The sequence below is a fragment of the Ictalurus furcatus genome, chromosome 7 (assembly GCF_023375685.1).
Source record: "Ictalurus furcatus strain D&B chromosome 7, Billie_1.0, whole genome shotgun sequence".
In the NCBI taxonomy this organism is placed as follows: Eukaryota; Metazoa; Chordata; class Actinopteri; order Siluriformes; family Ictaluridae; genus Ictalurus; species Ictalurus furcatus.
Genome location: NC_071261.1, coordinates 27454134 through 27478033, shown reverse-complemented (window position 1 = coordinate 27478033; position 23900 = coordinate 27454134). Strand labels below are relative to the sequence as shown.

The 23900-nt window shown below is 36.7% G+C and overlaps 1 protein-coding gene across 1 annotated transcript; it reads right to left on the bottom strand.

Annotated features, from left to right (window-relative positions):
- Positions 1-141: 141 nt before the first annotated feature.
- LOC128610722 (carcinoembryonic antigen-related cell adhesion molecule 5-like) lies at positions 142-22843 on the bottom strand. Its single transcript, XM_053630140.1, has 12 exons — positions 22822-22843; positions 22147-22416; positions 21722-21991; positions 18314-18583; positions 15062-15334; positions 9333-9605; positions 6635-6898; positions 5638-5907; positions 5194-5463; positions 4038-4325; positions 2045-2311; positions 142-401 (listed from the first exon to the last, which is right to left on the bottom strand). The coding sequence occupies exons 1-12, from the start codon at positions 22841-22843 to the stop codon at positions 142-144; spliced, it is 2997 nt and encodes a 998-aa protein (XP_053486115.1).
- Between the last annotated feature and the right edge of the window lie 1057 nt (positions 22844-23900).

Genomic DNA, 23900 nt, shown 5'->3' with positions numbered 1-23900 from the left:
CCATTACAGTAGAATCAGCTTGACTAATAGATAAATAGGAACGTGTTTCTCGTACACTAAAATTATTAATGATATATTTTTTTAAATGCTTTAAGAATGGAAAACACAGCAAAAGTTGCTTTATTTAAATTAATATATAAATTATTTCTCACCTCTGACTGAAACCCAGCTTTTCTGTGACTCTCCTCTCTCTGGGTGTTTACAGTGGTAGAAACCTTCATCTGACTTTGAGACATTACTGATGGTCATCTCTCCTGTAGTCTTGTTCTGCAGGACTGAACCAACTTTATAGAAATCAACACCAGAGGCTGAGATACTTGAGTTGCGATATAAACAGCGTAAAGTCAGAGGATTTCCCTCAGTCACAGGATGGACAGGACTGTCCAGGATCACATCACCATCTGTAGGAAAGAGAAAGACAACACTGAAATCAGAAACTATGGGCTGTGTTTTATCTGGGAGGGTGTATGTACAGTAGTTTACCTTTAAAGAATTAAATGGCGCACTTTGCTTGAAGAATTACTCTAAAAGAGGTCAACTATATTCACATTACCATGTAAAAGATACAATAACGGTACAAAAGTTGTACCCTTGAGGGGACCACCCCAATGACAAGGAAAGGTACAGTTTAGCATCATTTTAGTTTCTGAGAGTTTACAGATATAATATAAAAATAAAAACAATATAAAACAGATGTGAGACATGATATTTTGAAAAAAAAATCAGTCTAATTAAAGTTCCAGTAAATGCACTAATGTGTTCCAAAGAAACTAGTTTGTTTAAATTTTTTTCTCTCTAGGTGTCATGATTCCCCCTTGAAGCAGTGTGCTCTAAACGCGAATGCGCGAGCACCTGCTTTTCCATTGTTGACAGTAGTGACATCTGGACACGTGTGTTTTGTTTATGTTTCTGTCATGTCTCCTCCCTGTTCTGTCATTGGCTGGGATTTCACGTGTGTCTGTATTGCCCTCAGCTGCTAGCAGTTTAGACGCTGATCATGTCCACATATATACCGCGCGCCTCCCAGCAAACAACGCGGAAGATTATCATAGAGTTAGATTAGTTCGTTTAGTCGTCATAGTCACGGTCCATGTTTAGAGTTGGTTCACGCTGGATTATCCGCTCCCAGTTCCTCATCATAGTTCATGTTTCTCGTTTTGTTTATCGACCCTGTTTTCCGTGACCACGACCTTGATTCATGTTTAACCCTGTGTATGCCTGTTTGCCGATCGCCTGACCGCCTGTTGTGGATTACGTTTTTGGATCGCGTTTTGGATTTGTCTGCCTGTCTCTCTTTTAAAATAAACAACTGTTCATACTGCACTTGCATCCGTCCTATCTCCGCTCCGTCATGATACGTGACACTAGGAAAGAACATTTTAAATACATTCAGTAATATTCTACGATGTTTTTGGGTTTAGGATTTTTTATTTTAGTTATTTAGATTTACAAGTTACTCAATTCTCATTGTATTGTATCTATAATATTATAATTAATCTTAAATCCAGTTATGGACCATATCATGGTTTTGGAGCTAATAGTGCAGTCATTCAGAGCTACATGCTCTCCTGCCTGTACAATTAACATCATAAATCTTAAAGAACACAGCAGTAACGTAATAACTATGAACATCACTTATACATCATGTTAAAGCTTTCATCATTTTCTTAGGTTATGGAAATAAAAAACTGCATAAAAAACTATGCAGTTATGTTAAACATGACAGAGTGATGGAAAACTGAGACAGAGAGAAGGAAACAGAGAGCTACATGAGCTAAAGAGTTTAACATGATGTTAATTTAAAGTAACTAATGGCACTGTGTTCAGTAAAATTTCCAGAAATTCCTCAATCACTTTCAGACATTAAAATAGGTTTCATTACAATGCTGTCAATCACAAGATACTAAATTAGTTTTCATGTGTTATTATTACAACTAAGGTATCACTTATCTTCTTTACAATTCATAAAAATAGATTTTTTTAATGTTACAGTAGGTCTGGTTTATGTATTAAACTATTACTGATGAGAACATTGAAGACTCACTGTGCACTGTGATGTTGACAGGATTACTGCGTCCTCCAGATTCAAACTGACACCAGTAAACTCCAGTGTGTGATGTAGAGAGGGAGCTGATGTTACACGTAGATCCTGAAACTGATGAACAATCAGACACTGTCTCACTGTGTGTGTATCCTCTCACTGTCCATCCAGTAGAGTCACTCTGGTCCTCACAGCTCAGTGAGAGAGAGTCAGCAGTAAAGTGTTGAGTTCTGCTGGGATTGATGATCAGAGACACTGGAGGAGATTCACCTGTTAATTATATTAATATTAATATATTTATGTGTATTTGTATGTTTAATATTATATTAATATTTTTTGTTGAAAAATAATAAAAGAAAATTAAAAGATATGGAAAAAAACGGTTTGCAGTGTGAAATAAGGAAGATAATGGATTAAACTATGCTTAGAGCATAAAGGATGCTAGCAATGACAATAATTAGCTGAGTAAAGAGAAGCTTTCTGTTTGACGTGCTGCGCTGCACCTTAAATCACAAGCAATCAGACATGCATTTCTTTCCAAAAGAAGGAGCTTTCTGTTTGAAGAGTGAAATCACAAAAACTACTTGTCTTTCTTATAAGTAAAGACACACACGTACACACACACAGCATTATCAGTTCATAACACCTCACACACACTCACTTTCTAATCTCACTCTGCAGGGTATTTTTTTTTTTTTTTACACTCAGTGGTTCAGTATAAAAATCTAAACCTCCTCTACTTCACTCATTCACACTCGAGCATGATATTAAATTTTTGTTAATAATAATATTATAATATTTCTTTTTGTTAAGTACAGAAATTAAAAGAGCGAAAAAAAAGTGAGTCTTCAGTGTGAAGTCAGCAAAATAAGAGATTAAACTAAGTGTAGCACATTAAAGATAAGGTCTTATGCTAAAAATGACTAATTTACTGAGTAAAAACGATCTTTCTATTTGAAATGCTGCATTTCACTGAAGCTAAGTGACAATAACTAGGACATACACTTACTGTATTTACTCATCATCACTCAATGGATATGTCAGGGGGTTAATTGAACCATTATACTGTATACAGGTCAGTGAAGTTCATGCAAAAGACCGTTTTATCCAAAATTAGCATACAGTTAGTGCTGTTAAAGTAGTGTGTCTGCTACAAGGCGATGTATTTCTTTCATATATATGTACAAAAATATACAAATGGATGATGTGGTGTAAATTTAGGTTAATAATAATAATGACTTTCATATAGTTTGTGGATCATTAATGAACAGATGAAAAGGTGACTTATTGTTTTGAAATATAGAATAATTAAGTATATTGTATATTGAGTACACTGAAAAGTGTATTTGTACATTGGAGCATGTTAATCAATGTGTTTATTACAGATTCAGGGATATGTAAATGATGCGTAGTCTTAAATAACTATACTATACGATCACTGGCTCTCTGCTATGATGTATGATGTTGATATAGGACTTATACTCTTGTAAGTTTTTCTTTAATAGTTGGAAGTTTGCAGTCCGTGTTTTGATAAGGACACAGCAGATTGTGCTGTTCCCTGCTGTGGGCTGGCTAGACTGGTCCTTTGTTCAATTATGCACATTTGTGTGGTTGCTGAACTCATTGCAGGCTGCCATTGATATGTGATCATTCCACTTGCTGAGAATAAAAGCTACCCATCAGCCTTCAAACTATGGAGTCTGATTTGTGAGAAAGTGAGGGAAGGAACACTTGAACACAGAACAGACGGGGAAACACGTGTTTTCAGATCACGAACAATCACGCTCTAATCTTTTTGAGCCTTTCAGATTCTGCACCATCATTAACAAAACTTTGACTCTCTTCTGCATTCATTCACACTCAGACAGGTCTCGACTCGAGAAACTCAGCATCAGTGTGCTTTTTCTTTGTATGTAGTTGTGTAGATATAACTTATGCTGTGTTACTACCAAGCTGTGCTGTTAACATGCTTTGTGCTGTACAGGCTCTTACTCACCAGTAACATTTACCCAGAGTGCATCACTGTAGTGTGTATAGTAGACTGGGTTTCCTCTTCCACCTCTGCACCTGTACTGACCTCCATCAGAGACACTAACTGAGCTGTATACAGTAGTAGTGTAGAAGTCTGTTTTAGCTTCAGTCTCAGTCTCAGTGTTCTGTGTATGATTGCTCCAGTAAAACTTCCATCCAGCAGACTGTAGCTTCAGTGTACAGGACAGAGTCACTGAGTTTCCTCTCAGTAGAGCTCCTTTAAGATCTGATGTGAGTTCAGGTTTAGGTTTTTCTGTTAAAGAAGAAACACTAGTTCAGGATGTGAAGCCTTTACTACACAAATCACTTCTACAGAGTTAAACATGTTATTAATGTCTCTGATGATTGTGGTTTCAACTAAACAATAATTAGCCCTATGTATCTTATTTTATTACTTGTTTCAGTGCAGCATAGAAAGTCATAGCATAAAAATCATTTAAATAATCATATTCACTAAAAAGGGAATTATTTACTAAAAAGAGAAGATTAGACCAAATGCACATCCTTACATGATCTGATTCTTCAGTTCAAAAGCATTGTGTGGTTTATTCAACGTAAATAATTTAATAAATAAATAAGACTATTTACACAAATTAATGTTTTCTCTTTGATTAGCACCTACTCGGATGTAGCTTTGTACAGCACGACTCAGCCTTCAGTCTTGCTGTACAAATATGATGCATTCTTTTGATACATATATATTTCTCTTATAGTGGAAATTAGCAATAAAAAAGGAAGTGAACAAAACTGAAAATAGCAAAACGAACTTGTTCAATTCTTTTATTATTTATTATAAGAAGGCAATTTCTCGCTGTTATTTGACATGCTTTATACTGTATTTGTAAAATGCTGTTCTACAATCTTAGATGTTTATTTAAAATACAAAAGGAGCTCTATCACAGGTTTACCTGCAGAAAACCTTTATTCTTCAAACATTTAAACACAATTCATTTTATTACAAGTTTTATTATAATAAGTTACTGTGATTTGCAGTCAGAGTTTATTAAAGTGAGTTCACTGACAGCATTAGAGCATCTAACATACTGTGTTCTATACAAAATACACCTCTACACTTTTCACTGTTAATGGAATAAACAATATGTGAGATAAAACACACTCACCTGATACAGTCAGTGTAACAGCATTACTGGTCTGTGTGTATTCTGGGTCTGATGACTGTGTTCCTTTACATGTATAATAACCTTTATCAGAGTCTTTAATATCAGTGATTCTGTGTGTTTTCTTTCCTGCAGCATCACTGAGTTCTTTATTATTTCTATACCAGAGGTAACGCCAGGATCGTCCAGTCTGTATCTCACATGTGAGAGTGACGTTTTCCCCAATGAACACACGCTCAGCTGGCTGTACTTTCACTGCAGGCTTTGGTCTCGCTATAGAAACATAGCAAAAATATTTTAAACACATATAGAATCAATGAAACATAATATAATTACATAATTACACAAATATAATACTTCTTTAAACAGTTACTAAAATAATAAAATAATTACGTTTTCACCGTCTTCCTTTAAATCCGTAGTGAAAAAGTAGAAAACATGACGTACCTCTCACTGTAATTGTGGCTGGATCACTGATCTCTGAGTCGTAGTTTCCCCTGCTTGCTTTACAGTAGTACCGTGTTACTCCTTCGTTAGAGACTGTTACACTGAGTGTGTTGGTGTCTGTGGTTCCAGGAGACAGGGGATTTAATTCCCGATAACCACTGTACCAGAGAAAAGTCCATCCAGTAGACAGCAGATTACAGGTCAGAGTAACTCTGTCTCCAGTGTAGACGGAGCTCTGAGGATTTACACTCACAGTCGGTTTGGGTTTTTCTGTTGATATGAAATGATGAAGAGCCACTTTTACATTTACAACATAAGCAGTAGTTTTATCTTTGTGTCTAATTAAGAAATTAGATATAGTTTCATTTGTAAAGGTTACAGTGAGGTAATTTTTTATTTATTTATTTATTTATTTTTTAAAACAGTTTATATCCAGTACATTATTTGCAAAAAAAAAATAAATAATAATAATAAAAAAATATTGAACCGAAGTGTAAAGGTCACCGATTTGCCCCGTGAATTGCCCCCGTTTTATGAATCAATTCTCAAATTCTGAACCACGCTGCACACATTAGTGTGTTTTTTAAAAAAAATATATCATTAAATCATTTAACTCTTTACTGTAAAAGCACCGCAGTGAAACTTTGGCAGTAGAATCAGCTTGACTATTAGGTGAAGAAGAATGTGTTTCTCTAAAATGTCAATTATTTCCTAACAATTTAAATAATAGCTGAGGAAAAATGTCACACCAATCAGAATAACTAATAAACTGTAGTGATTCTTTACAAATCAAATTAATCAGTTACTTTAACATAGGAAAGTGATCAAAAGTAAACAGACAAAAGGAGCTGTAAAATCATTATAATGATTTTTCATATGATAAAATATGGAACAAAATCGGAAACTAGTGATAACATTTATATATATAAGTGATAACATACATTTACACACACATGCGCACACACACACACACACACACACACACACACACACACACCTGATACAGTGAGTGTAACAGGATCACTCGTCTTTGAGATCTGAGAGTCACTTCTCCTCCTCCCTCTGCAGGTGTATTTACCACTGTCATAATCACTGATGATGATCCCCTGTGTTGTGAGGGATGGGTAGAATGTGTAACTGTACCAATACCAGTCGTACGTCCACTCAGTGTCTCCTCCCTGTATGTCACAGCTGAAAGTCACTCTCTCTCCTCTGAACACCTGTGTATCAGGCTTTATAATCACCACAGGTTTAGGACTCTCTGTAATAAACAAAAACAAAATCACTACTGTTTCTATAAATGAATTAATTTCCATCACTATTATTTAAACAAGTATTAACACTTTAAAAATTGAATACAGAATGTAGGTAACTATTCAGAGTGTAGATACGGTATATCTGCTCACATGTAAATGATTAAGCTCTGACAGACAACAATCACTACTGATGAAGTAAACGTAGATCACAATTTTAAATACAGACTCAGCCCTAAAAATAATCAGGTCACTGTACTGACAATTAACATCTACACTATTTATTTATGTCTGAATTACAGTGTGTTGGCGATCCTGTTGATCTTTTCATAAGATCTTTAGGAACGCTGAGTGTCAGCAAGGGAACAAACAATTAAAGATAAAAGATACACTGGTATGCTAGCAATGACTTACTGAGTACAATTTGATTGCTATTTTTACAAGTGAACTTCATGAAAAAAAAAAAAAAAATATATATATATACATATATATATATATATATATATATATATATATATATATATATATATATATATATATATATACACATACACACACAGTGAGGGGAAAAAGTATTTGATCCCCTGCTGATTTTGTACGTTTGCCCGCTGACAAAGAAATGATCAGTCTATAATTTTAATGGTAGATTTATTTGAACAGTGAGAGACAGAATAACAACAAAAAAAAATCCAGAAAAACGCATGTCAAAAATGTTATAAATTGATTTGCATGTTAATGAGGGAAATATGTATTTGACCCCTCTGCAAAACATGACTTAGTACTTGGTGGCAAAACCCTTGTTGGCAATCACAGAGGTCAGATGTTTCTTGTAGTTGGCCACCAGGTTTGCACACATCTCCGGAGGGATTTTGTCCCACTCCTCTTTGCAGATCTTCTCCAAGTCATTAAGGTTTCGAGGCTGACGTTTGGCAACTCGAACCTTCAGCTCCCTCCACAGATTTTCTATGGGATTAAGGTCTGGAGACTGGCTAGGCCACTCCAGGACCTTAATGTGCTTCTTCTTGAGCCACTCCTTTGTTGCCTTGGCCGTGTGTTTTGGGTCATTGTCATGCTGGAATACCCATCCACGACCCATTTTCAATGCCCTGGCTGAGGGAAGGAGGTTCTCACCCAAGATTTGACGGTACATGGCCCCGTCCATCGTCCCTTTGATGCGGTGAAGTTGTCCTGTCCCCTTAGCAGAAAAACACCCCCAAAGCATAATGTTTCCACCTCCATGTTTGACGGTGGGGATGGTGTTCTTGGGGTCATAGGCAGCATTCCTCCTCCTCCAAACACGGCCAGTTGAGTTGATGCCAAAGAGCTCCATTTTGGTCTCATCTGACCACAACACTTTCACCCAGTTGTCCTCTAAATCATTCAGATGTTCATTGGCAAACTTCAGACGGGCATGTATATGTGCTTTCTTGAGCAGCGGACCTCGCGGGTGCTGCAGGATTTCAGTACTTCACGGCGTAGTGTGTCACCAATTGTTTTCTTGGTGACTATGGTCCCAGCTGCCTTGAGATCATTGACAAGATCCTCCCGTGTAGTTCTGGGCTGATTCCTCACTGTTCTCATGATCAATGCAACTCCACGAGGTGAGATCTTGCATGGAGCCCCAGGCCGAGGGAGATTGACAGTTCTTTTGTGTTTCTTCCATTTGCGAATAATCGCACCAACTGTTGTCACCTTCTCACCAAGCTGCTTAGCAATGGTCTTGTAGCCCATTCCAGACTTGTGTAGGTCTACAATCTTGTCCCTGACATCCTTGGAGAGCTCTTTGGTCTTGGCCATGGTGGAGAGTTTGGAATCTGATTGATTGATTGCTTCTGTGGACAGGTGCCTTTTATACAGGTAGCAAGCTGAGATTAGGAGCACTCCCTTTAAGAGTGTGCTCCTAATCTCAGCTCGTTACCTGTATAAAAGACACCTGGGAGCCAGAAATCTTTCTGATTGAGAGGGGGTCAAATACTTATTTCCCTCATTAAAATGCAAATCAATTTATAACATTTTTGACATGCGTTTTTCTGGATTTTCTTGTTGTTATTCTGTCTCTCATTGTTCAAATAAATCTACCATTAAAATTATAGACTGATCATTTCTTTGTCAGTGGGCAAACATACAAAATCAGCAGGGGATCAAATACTTTTTTCCCTCACTGTATGTATATATATATATATATATATATATATATATATACACACACACACAGTGATAATATATATATATCATATAGTGATAATATATATATCAGGGCAGCTCACACCAGCCCTGCTCAGCCGTGCTCACACTGTCTCTCGCTAACTTTAATAACATGATTTAGCTGAAAGAGTTCTCTGTATGTAGCTGTGTAAATGTTGCTATATTGTGACTCTGCTCACATGTTGTTTATATGTTCAGTGTTGTGCAGAATCACTTAACAGAAAGTCTCTTACTCACCAATAACATTTACCCAGAGTGCATCACTGTAGTCTGTGTAGTAGACTGGGTTTCCTCTTCCAGCTCTGCACCTGTACTGACCTCCATCAGAGACTCTAACTGATCTGATGGTGGAGGAGTGTGTTTCAGTCTCAGTCTTGGTGCTCTGTCTGGGTTTGATCCAGTAAAACTTCCATCCAGCAGACTGCGGCGTCAGTGTACAGTACAGAGTCACTGAGTTTCCTGTCAGTGCAGCTCCTTTAAGGCTTGATGTGAGTTGAGGTTTAGGTTTTTCTGTTAGAAATGAAACACAAGTTCAGGATGTGAAGTCTTTACTACACTAATCACTTCTACAGTAAAACAGTATTACTCTCTCTGTGATGACACTAAACATCTTATGGCTACTTTCAAATTATTTTACAATTTTCAGTTAGTAAAATGATGAGAATGAAAATAGGGATATTAAATGTAAAGCTTCACTGAGATTGAAGTGAGGTTCAGAAAATAACTGCTGTGTGATGATGCAGGTCTCTAATCTCTCTCTACTCTACATCAATTTATTTTTATGGGTGAATAGAGTAGGGTTGCAGCGGTATGAGATTTGAACGGTACGATAACCGTCTCAGAAAATATCACCGTTTCACACTATTATTATTATTATCATTATTATTATTGTTGTTGTTGTTGTTATTATTATTATTATTATTATTTACAGTGACTAAAGAAATGAAAACAGAAGAGTTTTTTGTTTGAACAAACACTTTATTATAATTGAAACTTGAAATCATTATGTGTAAATAAATAAATAAATAAACAAATAAAACAATTCCCTTGTGAAAATAAATAAAATAAATAAAAAATCTCTTATTTAAAAAAAAAAGGTTGAACAAAAGATATTAGGATAAAAAAAGGAGCAGGACCTGCTGTGGCTTTGTTTGGAACTATTTTCGTTGGTGAAGTAGAGCAAAAACAGACAATATTGACTCTAAAATGTAAGTCACTTAATATTAGCTTATTGTTTACGTTAGCATAGCATGTTAAATTAACTACTAAATGAAAAATCACATCAGCTGTGTGAGCTTTTAAAATAATGTCCTATGATTATTAACAAATACTGAAGGTGTGTAATAGCACAGCCAGACTGCGCACACACACACACACACACACACACACACACACACACACACACATCGAAGTCAGTAACCATGTTTCCATCGACATATTTTTATATGAATTTTGGGACATCTCGTAAAAAATGCTGGATGGAAACACCAGATACGAATAAAATCTCCAAAATGCGCATTAAAAAAATTATGCACTCAATTGAAGCAGATAATATTTTTATTTGATAAGAAAACATGCGCATAAACTACGATAGAACACATTTACTGAATAAATTCCTCGATGCGCATCAAAGTCATGTGACTTTTCCTCAACAAATCATGTGATTGGATAATTGGCTGATGTGATTGGATGTGATTGGATATTCAGCGCTTGTGGCCAACTTATCCTAACTTACCCAGAATGTTCCCCTCACGTTAACAAAAACTAACCTTCCCAGAATGCTGCAGGGAGTTTTTTTTGTAACAATCTAAAGAGAACCTATACAGAACATGTAAAATTCAAAATACATGTAAAATTCAGACATCTGTTTATCTGAGAAATATTACATCTTATCCACTTCGTCTGTGATAATGAAAGCAAACACCGCACGAGCGTCACTACGGGAAGCAGAAAGTGTCTGACTACATGGCTCCGTTTTCAACTCTTCCCCGACTACATGTGGCAACTCTCGCCGATCAGTTACAACCAGCCAAAGTCGAACACACCTGTTTTTTTCAAATTCAACTCGTGTAACTGTTTCTATCCGCTACAACTCCTAATGGCAGGTGTAAAGACAGTGCAACACTTTAACTAACATCTCAAAGGACATTAGTGTCACTGTCACGTAACTTCTCTTTGTCTAACGTTAGGAAGCTAGTTAGCTACAACAGCACGCTAGATAGTTTATTAGATAGTTAGCTAGGGTAAGCAGTGTTGGATGGTAGCTAGCTAGCTGGCTAATTAGTTAGGTTTCACACATTAGTTCACAGTTGCACAGTTCAGGGAAGTAAAGTATAGAGACTGACTTGAATGAAACATATACAGGCTTCTACAGTATAGGATTATACGTTACTGAATGCTGTATGAAGGTACGGGCTTCTACAGTACAGGATTATACGTTATTTGATGCTGTATGAGGGTACGGAGTTCTACAGTATAGGATTATACGTTATTTGATGCTGTATGAGGGTACAGGCTTCTACAGTATAGTGTTACGTCAGGAGATGTATTGTGCTCATGTGTTCTCTCTCTCTCTCTCTAGCTTTTGTTTCGCTCTCACAGATCGCTCCACCTTAACTGGACGTGCTGACGTTGTGCACAGGGATTGGAGACGAGAAGACTGTGTGACTTTTAAAAGAAAGAAGGATGTTATGTTGGGAGGAATGGGGATGTGTGTTGTCTGTGATCGTGTGGGGACGACTGAGTAGCGAATGTTTTCTTGGTGCTTGAGTGAACTCGCTTATTGTTTATACTGTGTACGAGTGAAAGAAGCGAGTGATTGAAGTGTGCCTACTGTGGTGTTTGGTAGGCTATTGTGTTGTCCCATTCCCCTGTCTTGCCTTATATGTTGTGGCTGAGTATAAGCCTTATTTTTTTATATATTGCAACCTATTGTAAATATAATTTTTTTTGGTATCACGAAAGCTGTAGGGGTTTGGTGCCGTTTATTTTGAGTCGGTCTTTTGTTCTCTGTTTTGAATCAGCAAGGGAGTTAGGTTAGACTCTGTATTTTATTTCAAAGTACCTTTTCTGTTGTTAGGTTATTTAAATTGATACGGGGCAAGATAGCGCAGGTTTTGTTTATTATTTTGGGCTTGCCCAGCCCTGAAGAGATTTGCTTTCTGAGTGATTCTGTTTGTTTTGGGATTATTTCCTTCTTGCAATCATTAAATTGGCAAGGTAATCAAAGAGTTGAATGAAACATGTGTCCACCTCATTATTTTGATTATGAGTTATGTTAATACTTTTTATGTTACACCTCGACCCTAAACCGGGGTCATGACATAAATTGGGGCTCATCCGGGATCACCTGCATAGAGTGTGTGGAATGGCAAAAACAAATTTGGCTGAAAAACAAAAACAAATGAAGCAACGATTCAGTTTTGGTACTGCATCCCATTCCTGGTTCAACATTGCAGGCAAGGCTTTCTGGACCCTACATTATAGAACAGAATTTGAGTAGTACAGACTATGTTCTTGGTACCCCAGACTGTAGAAAAAAAACCTGTGTGTGTTATATCAATATGCTTAAGAAGTATGTAAAGAGAGCAGATGGTGCCAAAGCAGAGTCTCTGCCTGTTGCCTTTGTAGCACAACAGCCCGCTGCTGTGGACAGTGAGGATAACGGATGGGTTGGCAGTCATAGTGAGACTGGACTGCCCAAGCTCCCTAACTCTATATAAAATATTAAACAATATTAACAAACGGTTTAATTATCTCTGTCATTCTCATCGAAGAGATATTGTGTGGTTGATAAAACATTTCCCTTCTCTCTTCTCAGATAATCTCACTCAGACTAATGTTCTGTTTCATGACATTGAGGTTTTCGGAGTCACACCCCATCAAACAGCATCCATATCAGTTTAACACTGCTAAGAGAGAAGAAATGAGGAAAGAGGTAAATTACCTATTAAAAAATGGTCTTGCTGTGCCCAGCTCAAGTCTGTGGAGCTCGCCTTGTATTCTTGTGCCAAAGTCAGATGGCTCCCTCATATTTTGTACAGACTACAGGAACTTGAATAATGTCACTAAAACCCAATTCTTTCCCCTTACCTAGGATGGAGGATTGTATAGACAGAGTAGGGTTTTGTTATGCCAGATAATTTCCTTCAGTATACGATTATGGTCTTTGGGATGCGAAATGCCCCAACTAATTTCCAGCAGCTATTGCAGAGGGTTTTGTCCAGGGTAGCGAATTGCGAAGTCACATTAATACCCTGCATGAAGTGTTTGTCCGGCTAGCAAGATCCAATTTAACTGTGAATTTGGCCAAGTGTGAATTTGGTAAAGCAGTGGTCACATACCTCGGTAAACAAGTGGGCCAAGGCCAGGTGAGCCCTGTCAATGCCAAATTAGACACAATTGTGAATTTTCCTACTCCCAGAACCAAAAGGGAATTACACTGATTGTTGGGGATGGTGGGATACTACCATCCCCAACAAGAGCTTTTTGCAAGAATTTTTCTTCCGTGGTGTAGGGCTGCACAATTAATCAAATATCAATTACGATTTTGACTGCCCACGATTACATGAACATGATCAACTGCAATATTGATGTTTAAAGTTCGTCCTCAGCTCATAGAAAACTCCACTGCAGATCAAATCAAGAACTTCCTAAACTTACAGCCAGTCACCATAGAGTGGAGCAGAGATGACGTCATTTTGTAACGCCAAAACCCGGAAACGAGTTAGCGTTTTAATGATCGAGCTGCCAGCTTCGCTTCGAGCTCCAGTGTTCACGCGAGGGAAAATTATTACACTATCATGTTGCTAAATGGGACTACAGAGGTTGTCGTGGACATTAAACGTCATCACGCCGAACAGGAAAATACTTTGCAGATAAACTGGTTCAGGTGTGCAGCGCACAATTCCCTAAAAAATGTGGATGAAGATTCATCCACAGAATACAGTAAATGTGTATTATGGAAAATGTTTTAAATCTAGTTTAGAAAAGTTGTCGGAAGCTTGGTGATAGTGATGTTGAAGTCGAGTGACCGTGGTGTAGTTAGTTTACAGTGTACGGTTAGCTTTTAATTTCTGGAGATTGTATTTAGGCTTCAAACTTCATAAAGGTTGTGTCAATTTGTGAAAATTATCTTGATGGACAAAACGTGTTAGTGTTGTAAACATTTATTGATCACAGAGCTTATTTTCTGCGATAATCCAAAAGCCTATGGGAAAATGCGATTGGGTTTTTTGTCGAGGGAACCAGTGTGATGATGACTTCCGGGTTCGAGTACAAAATGATGTCGTCCCTGCACCTCTCTATTGGATGATTTGTTTGCATCTCTCCTCCTGTAAACACTGTTATTGCCTTTTCTGCATGCGCCTGAAATGTTTTCATTTGGTTGCATATTGTTTGATGGCATTTTTATTTTTACTTATCCTATATTTTGGGTACAATTTTATTTATATTTTACTTCTATGAGATAATGCACTTTAAACACCAGTCTAATTTGATGCAAAGATTTGTACATTAGCAGGAATGTAGCACAACATGGAGGTGAAAGCAGCGGTCTGTTTATTTAAATGTGAAAGTGCAATAAAAATATGTTGTCCCTAAAATCAGTCAATAATCGTGATAAATAGTTGTGATCACAATATCGATCAAAAATAATCGTGATTATGATTTTGGCCATAATCGTGCAGCCCTATGTTCCACCAGTCAGACTGAGTAATAAGTGATGATTCCTGTCTTGACCAGTAATCACGTGAATTAGTCTTTAAGGTAGAAAAGTGAAAATTAAGAGTAAACAGACAGAAGGAAGCTGTAAAGTTGTTGTAATAAGACTCAGTTACAGTGTAGCTCATTGAAAATAATCTGGAACAAATCTGAAAGCTGGAATTATTGATATACTTTACATATAACAAAACAAAAGTAATAGCATATTATAACAAAGAGTTAATAACATAAACTCACACACTCACCTGATACAGTGAGTGTAACAGCATCACTGATCTCTGAGATCTGATAGTAACTGCTTCTCCTCCCTCTGCAGGTGTATTTACCACTGTCAGAGTCTGTAACTGAGCTGATGCTGAACTCCTGTTTTGTGTGGTGACGGTTCTCTATTTCATTCTTATACCAGCTGTATGTCCACTGAGTGCCTCCTCCTCCCTGTATGTTACATCGGAGAGTCACTTTCTCTTCTCTGTACACCTGTGTATGAGGCTCTATAATCACCTCAGGTTTAGGCGTCACTGTGAAAAAAACAACAACATTTTTAAATGTATGAATTAATTCCCAACAGCATTATTTCAATGAGTAATAAGATTTTAAAATGGAATACAGTATATCTGCCACATGTAAATGATTAAGTTCTGTCAGAGGTGGACTGAGTCATTTTAACAATCACTACTAATGAAGTAAATGTAGATCACAGTTAGGAAAACTGACTCAAACCTAAAATTAATCAAGTTACTGTTCTGATCATTTAGATCTTTTCCACTTCTGATCCATGTCTGAGTTATAGTGTGTTTGCTGTCCTGTTTTCCTGAATATTCATCTTTAGGAACACTGAGTGACAGCAAGGGAACAAGAAACTAAAGGTAAAAGATACACAATAATGCTAGAAATAACTGACTGAGTATAATTTAATCACAGTTTTAACAGGTCTATTTAATAAAAAAGAAAAAACAATGCTAGAAAACAATAATTCTGATGTACACATCCTTACTCATCACTGCATGTCCACACACACACACACACACACACACACACACACACACACACACACACACCCACACACACACACCCTTGTTATTAATCTCTCTCATTCTTTCAGATTCTACATCCTCTAGTGCATTTTAAACAACCAACAGACGCGACGGAACATGTTCAGTCGGTGAAAACTAATGCTGACAAACGCAAAATCTCTCACATATACATAGAGGTGCAACAACTAATCGAGAAAATCGATAATAATCGATTATGAAAATTGTTCTCAACGAATCTCATTATCGATTAGTTGGTCTGCCCACGGTACATTTACTCATTATGTTACTTCTGTTCCGAAAACACGCTTCGGAGAGTAAATACTAAAGTTGTGTCCCAAATGATGTACTATACAACTGAGCTGACGATGGAGCATTGATGGATTTAATTTAAATTTATTTACAAATGAAATGATAATTTTCAAAAACCTATGAGTGGAGACAAGTTCATGTGTCACATTGATGGATGAAATAAACTAAAGATAATTCAGAGTCAAATTAAATGTCACACCAACAATAACATTTAAAAAATAAAATCTTGAAATGTTTTGATTAAATTTTGAATGTCCATGTTAAATATTAATAAAATAAAGTAACATATATAGAAATGACTGTTAAATATATAGCCTATAATTGTTGTGGAGTGAGGGGGTCCTTGTGTATTGTTCGAAATATTCTAGGGGTCCAGAGCTCACAAAAGGTTGAGAACCACTGGTCTAGTGTATGAATTTCAGAAAGGTAATATCATCTCAAATGGAACACATTAGTTTTTTACTAACTGGAAGTATAAACGGCTTCTTAGTCGACGGCGTATGATTTCGTACGTATGTAATGTGATGCCGCTAGCTTTAGCAGACACCCAGAGTCACCGACAGTGACTTTCTTCAGTTTACTGTTTATGTCAATGTTACATGTTATTCCCAACATGACCTCAGTCACCATTAGATGGAGGCGTAATTGTCAAGTGACTGAGGAAGAAAGTGTGTGACCTCCAAGTCCTCTAAGGCCGGGGGCATTTTACATTAAACACCCTGAAGAAGATCAAACTTTATAAAGTGGAGTTTGTGTAGCACTGAAGCACGACAGTGATGCACGAGCACAAACTCATGTTTGTATCCAAAATGCTCCACTGTGTGCAAGGGCTTGGGGAAACTGGTGCAAGTTGCTTAAAAGATTTAGTTTAATTGAAGTTTATTGTCATTATATGGTGTATTTGCACGCTTGCAGTGTAACTTCTGTTGTTTACTATAACGGAAGTAATCTGTGAGTAACGAGGCCGTATTGCTCCTCACTCGCAGTGAGAGTGTTAGATGGGAAGTTAGATCTATAATGTCCAATTAAAACACTATGATCAAAAGTAAAACAATATGCCTAAAGGCAGTGAGTAACAGAAACCATAAGGTGCAGTGAAAGGGAGTTTTTATTATTAATTTGAGACTGTAAATTAATTCAGTGTTTTTTGTGCATCCATAAAAAGCAACACACACACACACACACACACACATATATATATATATATATATATATATATATATATATATATATATATATATATATATATATATATATATATATATATATAACTTTTTATGGATGCACAAAAAGCACTGAATTAATTTACAGTCCTACATGAATAATATATATTCTGGTGTGTCTGAGTATTGGGTTCTTTTCAGTCTTATTTAATTGGACAAACAGTTGTGTAGTCTGAAGTTTATATTTGTAACACTCTGTTTGTGGATTTAATTTTAAATAAACGAAAAAATAATCGGCCAACTAACCGATTATGAAAATAATCATTAGTTGCAGCCCTACATGTACATTACAACACAGTGAAATTCTTTTTTTGCATATCCTAGATTGTTAGGAAGTTGGGGTCAGCGAGCAGGGTCAACCATGACACGGCACATCTGGAGCAGAGAGGGTTAAGGGCCTTGTTCAAGGGCCCAACAGTGGCAGCTTGGCAGTGATGGGGCTTGAACCTTCTGATCAGTAACCCAGCGCCTTACCCGTTGAGCCACCACTGCTGGCAGAGTTAACACACAGGTGTCTGTCTGTGCAGTGTGAACCGGGCTTTACACTCAGTGGTTCAGTATAAAAGTTCGACCCTCGTCCTCTTCACTCATTCACACTCAGGCAGGTCTCCACTCGAGCATGTTGATGTTTCTGAAGCAGTAACTTTATGAAGCCCCTTCTACAGCCTCTGAGCAGCTTGATAAAAACAGGTTTTGGTGACATTTTCTACCAAAGCTAAACTAGTGTTGTTCCACTTGCTTTCCAGCTCACCTCACACCAGCCCTGCTCAGCCGTGCTCACACTGTCTCTCTCTAACTTTAATAACATGATTTAGCTGAAAGAGTTCTCTGTATGTAGCTGTGTAAATGTTGCTATATTGTGACTCTGCTCACATGTTGTTTATATATTCAGTGTTGTGCAGAATCAATTAACAGAAAGTCTCTTACTCACCAATAACGTCTACCCTGAGTTCATTACTGTAGTCTGTGTAGAAGACTCGGTTTCTTCTTCCAGCTCTGCACTTGTAATGACCTCCATCATAGACTTCAACTGATCTACTGTAGGAGTATGTTTCAGTCTCAGTCTCAGTGCTCTGTCTTCGTTTGCTCCAGTAAAACTTCCATCCATCAGACTGCGGCTTCAGTGTACAGTACAGAGTCACTGAGTTTCCTGTCAGTGCAGCTCCTTCACGGCTTGATGTGAGTTCAGGTTTAGGTTTTTCTGTTAGAAATGAAACACAAGTTCAGGATGTGAAGTCTTTACTACACTAATCACTTCTACAGTAAAACAGTATTACTCTCTCTGTGATGACACTATGTCACTTGTGTCTTTGTCCTTCGTCATTAAGTCCTCTCCAAACCTTAACTTTCTGGACAGAAGGTACTCTGATCCCTTAGAGTTTTTCTATAGAAGCTCTTTGGTTGACCTCGTTGTGAACTTTAAGATAACTGGTTGAACTTTTTCAGCGCTTTTCCTTCCGACTCAGTGTATAATGTCTATATGATGGGGAAAGATGTCTGGAGACTCCGGTGCCACAGCACAGCAGATATCAATCACTGGATGTTTGACGTTCTCTCCTTCTTGCTTTGCCATACTGTAAAGCCTCAGATTTCATTCAGAAATTTACAGTCACACTTGTGTGTTTATGAATTGTGTGTTGCATTTGTGAATATGAATTAGGATATGAATGTGTGGGATAGTGTTTGCAAATATATTCACATTTTTTGTGACTGTGAATTTGCTTATGCATTCCTAAATCTGATTTTTATAAATGTATTAATTTTGAGATTATACTATCTCCATACTCACTATTCACAGTCCCGCCTGTACTGGAGAACATAAAGTTTGAATCACACTAACACAGTGTAACTCTTGAATAGACCTTGACTCGAAACTAAACTTTTATACGTTTTGCACAACCCAATGTGGTCGTAGTACTCAGTTTTTTTTATTTATCTTAGTTTCCTCTCATATCAAGTGACAACTGCACCTGCATGTGCACTAGTTAGCTAAGGAAAACGCAAATATGTCAAAATAAGTCTTTAAAAATACTCGTAGATCCCTACACATTTGAAAATCTTGAAAATTATTAAATTATAAACATTTGTGTATGATTTCACTTTTAAAAAAAACAACAAAAAAACAACAAAAAACAAACAAACTTGTTTTTGTCATTTTTAACAAGCAGATGTTTATAGCTGAATTACTCCAGTCAGTGAAGGTCGTGCTCTTTGGTACAGCTGATGTGTTACAGAAACTCTCTGTTGGACTGAGATGTGTTCTAGTTCTTGTGTGCGCATGTTAAAGAAAAATGGGGTACAGTGTGTTTTGCTGTTGGAAGTTTGGGTTGACACAACCTGCACCTCTAACTGCACACATCAGTATCTATTTAAAAATCTTCTTCACTCAAGTAGCAGGAGCATCAGCTTGACTATTAGGGGAAGAACATGTTCCTTATACACATCAATTATTTCCTAACAATTTAAATAATAGCTGAGGAAAAATGTCACACCAATCAGAAGAGCTAAGAAGTTGTAGTGATTCTTTACAAATCAAATTTTTTCCTCATAGGATAAAATCTGGAACTAATCATAACTTTTACATATATAAGTAATAACATTCACACACTCACCTGATACAGTGAGTGTAACAGGATCACTCGTCTTTGAGATCTGAGAGTTACTTCTCCTCCCTCTGCAGGTGTAATTACCACTGTAATAATCACTGACGATGATCTCCTGTGTTGTGAGGGATGGGTTGAATGTTTTATCGTCCCTATACCAGTCGTACGTCCACTCAGTGTCTCCTCCTCCCTGTATGTCACAGCTGAAAGTCACTCTCTCTCCTCTGAACACCTGTGTATCAGGCTTTATAATCACCACAGTTTTAGGACTCTCTGTAAAAAAACAAAAAAAACAAAATCAGTACTGTTTCTATAAATGAATTCATTTCCAGCATTTATTTTACTAAATGATTAAGCTCTGACAGACAACAATCACTACTGATGAAGTAAATGTAGATCACAATTTTAAATACAGACTCAGCCCTAAAAATAATCAGGTCACTGTACTGACAATTAACATCTACACTATTTATTCATGTCTGAATTACAGTGTGTTGGCCATCCTGTTTATCTTTTCATAAGATCTTTAGGAACGCTGAGTGTCAGCAAGGGAACAAGAAACTAAAGGTAAAAGATACACTGGTATGCTAACAATGATTTACTGAGTACAATTTGATACTTGATTACTTTTTTTTTTTACAAGTGTACTTAATTATAAATAACTTATATACGTACACACAGTATCTCACACAGTATATACAGTATCTCACAAAAGTGCGTACACCTCTCACATTTTTGTAAATATTTGATTACATCTTTTCATGTGAAAACACTGAAGAAATTACACTTTGCTACAATGTAAAGTAGTGAGTGTACAGCTTGTATAACAGTGTAAATTTGCTGTCCCCTCAAAATAACTCAACACACAGCCATAACTACTAAATGAAAAATCACATCAGCTGTGTGAGCTTTAATGTAGGTGTGTAACAGCCAGACTGCTCTCTCTCTCTCTCTCACACACACACACACGCGCACACACACACACACACATACAGTCACACTCACACACACTCACACTCACACACACTCGTGCGCACAGACACTCTGACACATACAAACACTGTTTCCATCAACATATTTTTATGAGAATTTTGGGATATCTCATAAAAAATGCTGGATGGAAGCACCAGATATGAATAAAATCTCCAAAATGCGCATTAAAAAAGTTCTGTGCTCAATTGAGGCAGATAATATTTTTATCTGATAAGAAAACATGCACATAAACTACCATGGAACACATTTAATGAATAAATTCCTCGATGCACATCAAACAAGTCATGTGTCTTTTCCTCAACAAATCATGTGATTGGATAACTGGCTGGTGTGATTGGATGTGATTGGACATTCAGCGCATGGCGCCAGCTTATACCCAGCAAACACAGAACATTCCCCTCACGTTAGCATTTGGTTCCTGTTTTTTTTTTTTTTTTTTTAAACCAAATAATGTTCTAGGGACATTTTCTTTAGGTTCTTTTTTTAAAAAATTATTTATTTATTTATTTATTTATTTTTACCAAAAACACTTAATTCCTGCATCTTTCATTACAAGTTTTATTATAATAAGTTACTGTGATTTGTAGTCAGTGTTTATTAAAGTGAGTTCACTGACAGCATTAAAGCATCTAACATACTGTGTTCTAACATAAGCATCTAACATACTGTGTTCTATACAAAATACACCTCTACACTTTTCACTGTTAATGGAATAAACAATATGTGAGATAAAACACACTCACCTGATACAGTCAGTGTAACAGCATCACTGGTCTGTGTGTATTCTGGGTCTGATGACTGTGTTCCATTACATGTATAATCACCTTTATCAGAGGTTTTAACCTTAGAGATTGTGTATGTTTTCTTTCCTGCAGCATCACTGAGTTCTTTATTATTTCTATACCAGAGGTAACGCCAGGATCGTCCAGTCTGTATCTCACATGTGAGAGTGACGGTTTCCCCAATGAACACACGTTCAGCTGGCTGTACTTTCACTGCAGGCTTTGGTCTCGCTATAGAAACATAGCACAACATTTTAAACACATACAGAATCAATTAAACATATAATATAGTTACATAATTACACAATTATAATACTTATTTAAACAATTACTAAAATAATTCCTAATTTTAAATCTGTAGTGAAAAAGTAGAAAACATGACGTACCTCTCACTGTAATTGTGATTGGATCACTGATCTCTGAGTCGTAGTTTCCCCTGCGTGCTTTACAGTAGTACTGTGTTCCTCCTTCATTAGAGACTGTTACATTGAGTGTGTTGTTGTCTGTGGTTCCAGGAGACAGGGGATTTGATTCCTGATAATCTTTGTACCAGAAAAAAGTCCATCCAGTAGACAGCAGATTACAGGTCAGAGTAACTCTGTCTCCAGTGTAGACGGAGCTCTGAGGATTTACACTCACAGTCGGTTTGGGTTTTTCTGTTGATATGAAATGATGAAGAGCCACTTTTACATTTACAACATAAGCAGTAGTTTTATCTTTGTGTCTAATTAAGCAATTAGATACAGCTTTATTTGTAAAGGTTACAGTGATGTGACTTTTTTTTCATAGTTTATAGTACATTGTTTATAAAAAAGAATTCAAATGATTGAACTGATTTGTGAAGGTCACTGTATATTGAGTCTAAAATGTAAGTCACTTAATATTAGCTTATTGTTTACGTTAGCATAGCATGATAAATTAACTACTGAATGATAAATAACATCAGCTGTGTGAGCTTTTAAAATAATGTTCCATGATTATTAACATATACTGTAGGTGTGTAACAGCGCAACCAGACTGCTCTCTCTCTCTCGCTCTCTCACACACACACACACACACACTCAGATCGAAGTCAGTAACCATATTGCCTTCCGCATATTTTTATGAGAATTTTGGGATATCTCATAAAAAATGCTGGATGGAAGCACCAGATATGAATAAAATCTCCAAAATGCGCATTAAAAAAGTTCTGTGCTCAATTGAGGCAGATAATATTTTTATCTGATAAGAAAACATGCACGTAAACTACCATGGAACACATTTAATGAATAAATTCCTCGATGCACATCAAACAAGTCATGTGTCTTTTCCTCAACAAATCATGTGATTGGATAACTGGCTGATGTGATTGGATGTGATTGGACATTCAGCGCATGGCGACAGCTTATACCCAGCAAACACAGAACATTCCCCTCACGTTAGCATTTGGTTCCTGTTTTTGTTTTGTTTTTGTTTTTTTAAACCAAATAATGTTCTAGGGACATTTTCTTTAGGTTTTTTTTTTTTTTTACCAAAAACACTTAATTCCTGCATCTTTTAATATAAATTTTATTATAATAAGTTACTGTGATTTGCAGTCAGAGTTTATTAAAGTGAGTTCACTGACAGCATTAGAGCATCTAGCATACTGTATTCTATACAAAATACACCTCTACACTTTTCACTGTTAATGGAATAAACAATATGTGAGATAAAACACACTCACCTGATACAGTCAGTGTAACAGCATCACTGGTCTGTGTGTATTCTGGGTCTGATGACTGTGTTCCATTACATGTATAATCACCTTTATCAGAGGTTTTAACCTTAGAGATTGTGTGTGTTTTCTTTCCTGCAGCATCACTGAGTTCTTTATTATTTCTATACCAGAGGTAACGCCAGGATTCTCCAGTCTGTATCTCACATGTGAGAGTGACGGTTTCCCCAATGAACACACGCTCAGCTGGCTGTACTTTCACTGCAGGCTTTGGTCTCGCTATAGAAACATAGCACAACATTTTAAACACATACAGAATCAATTAAACATATAATATAGTTACATAATTACACAATTATAATACTTATTTAAACAATTACTAAAATAATTCCTAATTTTAAATCTGTAGTGAAAAAGTAGAAAACATGACGTACCTCTCACTGT